This window comes from Dipteris shenzhenensis, chromosome 21 (genome assembly GCF_047967505.1).
Source record: "Dipteris shenzhenensis isolate YYH24624 ecotype China chromosome 21, Dip_SZ_1.0, whole genome shotgun sequence".
Classification (NCBI taxonomy): Eukaryota; Viridiplantae; Streptophyta; class Polypodiopsida; order Gleicheniales; family Dipteridaceae; genus Dipteris; species Dipteris shenzhenensis.
Window position 1 is genome coordinate 22,559,637 of NC_141616.1, and position 5,286 is coordinate 22,564,922.

The 5,286-nt window shown below is 40.0% G+C and overlaps 1 protein-coding gene across 1 annotated transcript; it reads left to right on the top strand.

Annotated features, from left to right (window-relative positions):
• Window positions 1–3,845: 3,845 nt before the first annotated feature.
• Window positions 3,846–5,286, top strand: LOC147888638 (desiccation-related protein PCC13-62-like). The gene is made up of 3 exons (XM_087392428.1): window positions 3,846–4,241; window positions 4,375–4,603; window positions 4,716–5,286. Exons 1-3 carry the CDS (start codon window positions 3,901–3,903, stop codon window positions 5,097–5,099), a joined length of 954 nt encoding a protein of 317 aa, XP_087248554.1. The 5' UTR covers window positions 3,846–3,900; the 3' UTR covers window positions 5,100–5,286.

Consider the following 5,286-nt stretch of genomic DNA (forward strand, 5'->3'; position numbering starts at 1 on the left):
TATGTAGGTCTACATCAAATGTTAGCACCTGGTGATTGGGACAAGGCATCTTTCACACAGATTAAGAACCCAAGGGTTACACTACTAAGGGAGATTACGTACAAGTATGAAAGGGGTGGCATATGAGTCCCAAGGCATCTTCCACATTAGATTAAGAACCCAAGGGCTATAGTCCTAAGGGAGTTGTGTACAACAAGTATGAAAGGGGCAATATTAAAACCCCTACTTGCATATGAGTCCTACATCTCTTTCTCTTTATAAACATTTAATTATTTTGAAATTTGAATGGAGAAAACCCTTTTGAATGCATACCTAGGTGAACTCTTTTTAGGTGAACCTAGGAGATACACTACTAAAACGAAAGTTACATACAACACGTATACAAGGGATGATATTAAAAACCCTACTTACATATGAGTCCTACATTTCTTTCACTTTATAAGCATTTAACTAATCAGACTTTTGAATTAAAAAACCCACTTAAATGTATGTTTATCTTAACTTCCCACGTCATATGCTTACTTATATTTATGTGCATCCCCCATTGGCAAGATTAAAAATAAACAAGTAAGCCCCAATCAAGGTAGTAGAAGACTCAATATCCTCCACAATGGACAGTCTTAAATCTTTATAAGATTCATGAAGATTCCCTAAGGGGGCTTCCTCTTAGCTAAAACTCTCCAAAAGGTGTTTCGCTTGGTATCTTCTATCTTTAACATAGAAATTCTAGTTATCTAAGTCTCTTTTGTCCTTTGGAGGTCCTTTCATAATATCCACTCCTCATTTTGTTCCTCATAATCCCTTATTTTCTATCATAACTCATCGTTGTACATCTTTCCCATTTACCACTCTCATATTACAATATGCCCTCACTATGCTTTTATCTTTCACTCATATAAACAAAGCAAATTCTTCATTGAAATGTCACGAAAAACCAATCCACATGTATACAATGTGCCCTTATAATTACTATAATTATTATATTTCACCCATGTATATATATAACATTATATTGTCATTCAAACACTCAAGTTTATTCATGACATGACATTTGTCCTTGAATATTCCATTGAATTTTTAAAAAATGTCCTCGATTTTTCCTTCCTCTACAAATCTATTTTCCTTGGCTATACGCGAAATACCATTATTTTATTCCTTCAAATAGCCTTTCAATGTTTGAATCTCATGCTACAAACGTCTTAGCTGAAATAGGCATCTTTATCCATTAGCCAAAATAGAATGTGATCATTAGAAATTAACTACACCACAATGTAGTACTTGCACACAAATACTACATTGTGGTGTAGTTAATTTCCAATAATTCCAGAAAAGATTAAGATTATTCATGCATGCAGTGGCCAATATCTTGTAGTGGCACATGTGTTATAAGTGCATCAGTCTTCGAAAATGATATTTCAAAAGGATAATCTATTCAAGTAGACAAAATTTAGGTGAACTCCTTGAGGGAATACTTTTTCATATTCACACTTGAATAAAATAAAATAATATCCATAGTAAGATATAATTTCTCTAACAACTCTTTAGAGAAATATTATAATGGTATATCCAAACATCCCCTAAAATTATCCCCAAAAGGTAAGGGATAATAGGCATAGCATTGTTGATAGTGTTTTTAATTTGAGTATGGTAGTGCTTTATTTGCAAGGAGTATTTCTCAATGTCTAAATATCGCATGAATATTTGGACAATTGAAATTTCATGATATCATGTCCATGTCATGCATTTCTTTCTTGTGCATGTTGTTAGATGTTCCTTTTTGCAAGCCATGTGAATGAAACCTCAAGGTCTTTACACATTTTTTACGTTGTATTTGAAACACTACTATATTTATTTTGTATTTTTAGGTTATTAAGAGGTTATTAGAACCCCCTAGTGGAAATCGCAAATGAAGGGAGTTCAGGGCCACGCTAGGACATGTGTCGAGGGATCAACACCTTTAAATAGTTAAACAAGGTATCTTATGTTAATACAAGTGTGTAGAAAATATGAATTGTATGAGGAGCAAGTTTAGAGCATATTCCTTAAGATGTGACAAATTTACATATACATATCTACATCTTTGTAAAGATGGGATATTTTGATGTTATGCACTTTAGCACACTTCTTATAAGCATTTTCAAATGGCACCTGTCCCCTTGCCCCCTACCTTAACCCTTATTGTGGGTACTACAGAATGGTAGGTCATTGTTTCCCCATTGCACGTTTTCCTAATGTTAGAGGTCAAACAACCCCATGTTATAAGTGAATACTTTGAAAAACATGGATAAAGATGATGGAAAAACAAGGGTTTTAGAAGCCTAGGCATGTAAGGCAACCCAGAAGTACAAGTTTCTCATATCTCTATAGTGTTTGCAAGTGTTGATTAGTGCCTAAAAGAAATCATAATAAAGCGTGCATTTCAAGCATAATTTAGAGTCTTTATAAAAAATATTTTATGATAGACACCTTCAAGACTTTAATTCCCGTTTATTTTAAATTGGTAAAGTCTTTGAATGCCCTTTCGCCTCCTGCTCACACTCTCCATGGCTTCCCACTAACCATGCCTTTATTTACACAAATGTAGACCCCATAGACTCTATAGGAGAGATCAATCTAGGGGTAATTGCAAGAAGCACAATTTGGAATTTTCCACCTTCCTTGACACATAGGGACACAAATTAAGTGTCTTTTATGGGATCCTTATGGTGGGTGAATAAAAAGACATGAAAATAGATTCCCACCAATGTATGCAAGGTTGAAACCCATTTCTACTATTTCTAGGAGGATAGTGAAGTATTTGATAAGCTAACTCTAGAGACAAGCCCCCAAATAATGACTTGGCATGGTTTATTCCTTGCATATCTTCAAGTTTCCTTCAAGTTGGGCATAGTCAGGTGCCTAGTCTAGTGGCAAAGTAACTGGATTTCGATGGGATTATTCATAGGATGTGGCTACTCTAGGATTTGAAAGCTACGAGTACCAAAGAGTGTGGACCCATGGCAAATAACTTATTTTTCCATTTTGCATTTCTTTTTGAAACTTTGGATTGGGGGTTGGAGAGGGAAGGGAGGGGGGGGGGGGGGCATAGTGTCACTAATATGTGAATATAGCATGCATGTGGGTTCATCAACATCAAGCAATCCTAAGTGAAGTCATCCCCTTGATAAGCATTAGTCATGCCATCTCTCTTAAGTGAAGCCAGCCCTTTGATAAGCATTAGTCATGCCATCTCTCTTAGGTGAAGTCAGGCTTTGATAAGCATTAGTCATCTCATCTCTCTTGATAAGCTTTAGTACATTCTTTTTTGACAAAACTATTCTAAGACATATGGGGATGCATGGAGATTGGAAACGGCTTTAATATATGAAGTTTGAGGGACAATTCTTTGCAGACGTCAGGATGTAGCTTCTTGGATGGTTGCGTTGATGGGACTATCTTAGGAGTTATATTGGCCTTGTCATGATGATTCTTGAGATACATGAAGTTTTGAGATGCAATTCTATGCAAAAACGTGAGCAATTCTGTGGATGGTTATGTTGATGGGACACGCAACTTGTTGTGCAATTTGTCTCAATTGTAGAGGCAAGAACTTAGGCTGTGTATGACGGTGCGAGAATGGAGTTTTTCCTAGGGTGGGTGGGTGTGGGGGCCCGGTTTTGAAAGGTCGTGAGGGGAGACACACGAGCGGATTCAAAATGGAAAGGAGGGCACGTGTGGGGAAGGGGGGGCAATTGACCCTTAAGGGGGGGTTATGAGGCGTAGGGCAAACAAGAAAGCTCTATCGTGGCTAATCTATTGGAAAGACGTCTTCCTCTCTACGTGGTTTCTATTTAAACCCCCTACAACAAACAGTTCTCCCCAATCTTCCATCACCAGCTTTCCAAGCTCCAACCACCTACCATGCAGCTTCGCCTTCGCCAGATCCTCCTCTCCCTCTCCCTCCTCCTCTCCCTCTCCCCTCCTTCCCTCTCCAACCCTTGCTCCTCCCCCTCCTCTGGGTCTTATACCCCTGTACCTGATGTCTCTAAAGAAGATGCCAACCTCATCCTCTTTGCTCTTAACCTCGAATATTTTGAGGCTGAGCTCTTCCTCAACGCTGCCTACGGCATCGGCCTCGAAGGCTTCGACCCTTCCCTCATCGGAGGCGGCCCCAAACCGATCGGAGCGCAGCGAGCTAACCTCGACTCCCTCACCGAGGACCTTGTTCAGCAGCTTGGACTGCAGGAAGTGGGTCATATCAGGTGGACATAGCCAATCTAGTGTCGTTGATGTTTTATATATGTGTGTGTCTATATGTACAGCCTTAGCGCGCTTGACTTCCTTCGTCTGATTTCTTCGAACGTCTCTGATTTGAGTATATTCTGGTTCCCACAGGGCAATCAAAGAGACCATCCCCTACGCATTCTCACGAGTTCTACTGAATTTAAGCAAAGAAGTTTTTGCGGCAACAATGGATAAAGCGATTGGGAAAACTCTGCAGCCCCCTTTCGACCCGTATGCAAATAGTCTCAATTTCCTTATCGCCATATACCTGGTTCCGTATGTAGGATTAACAGGTTACGTGGGTGCCAATCCCATGCTTACCACCAGCACGGCCAAGCGAGTAAGAATTTTTAAGTGCTTTCTTCCAGCTCATTGAAGGTGCTTTCCCGTATTCTGTCGCAATTTCTCATGCTGATTGATCGCTCTCCTGATTGATTGTTGGCTTTCTGCAGCTCGTTGCAGGACTATTGGCGGTCGAGTCCGGGCAAGATGCCCTGATCAGGACCCTTCTTTACACGAAGAAGGACGAGATGGTGAGCCCGTACAATATTACAGTTGCAGAATTCACAGACAAGATGTCCATGCTGCGCAATGAACTGGGTCATACCGGCATCGTGGACGAGGGATTGGTGGTACCGAAATGTTTAGGAGCTGAAGGAAACACCACGGGCAATTCTCTTTCTGCTGATAAAAACTCCGTTGGTTATGCGCGCACTCCTGAGCAAATTTTGAGTATCGTGTACGGGACTGGAAGTCCGAAGAAACCGGGAGCTTTCTATCCCAAAGGTGGGAAGGGGTATTATGCTGAGAAATACCTGCACCACTATCACCATTGATGTTATGCGCAATACCTCGCTACGCGAAAGCTCGACGTAGAATGGAATAGGACTTGCCTCCTGCATTGAATCGTTATGCACATAAAGGGTGTAATGTGTTTTGAGTGTAGTATACACGAATAATTTGTAAAAGCAGAGATGTTTTGGTCAATAAAACGACACGATTAGTTGGTAAACTGTGCAACTG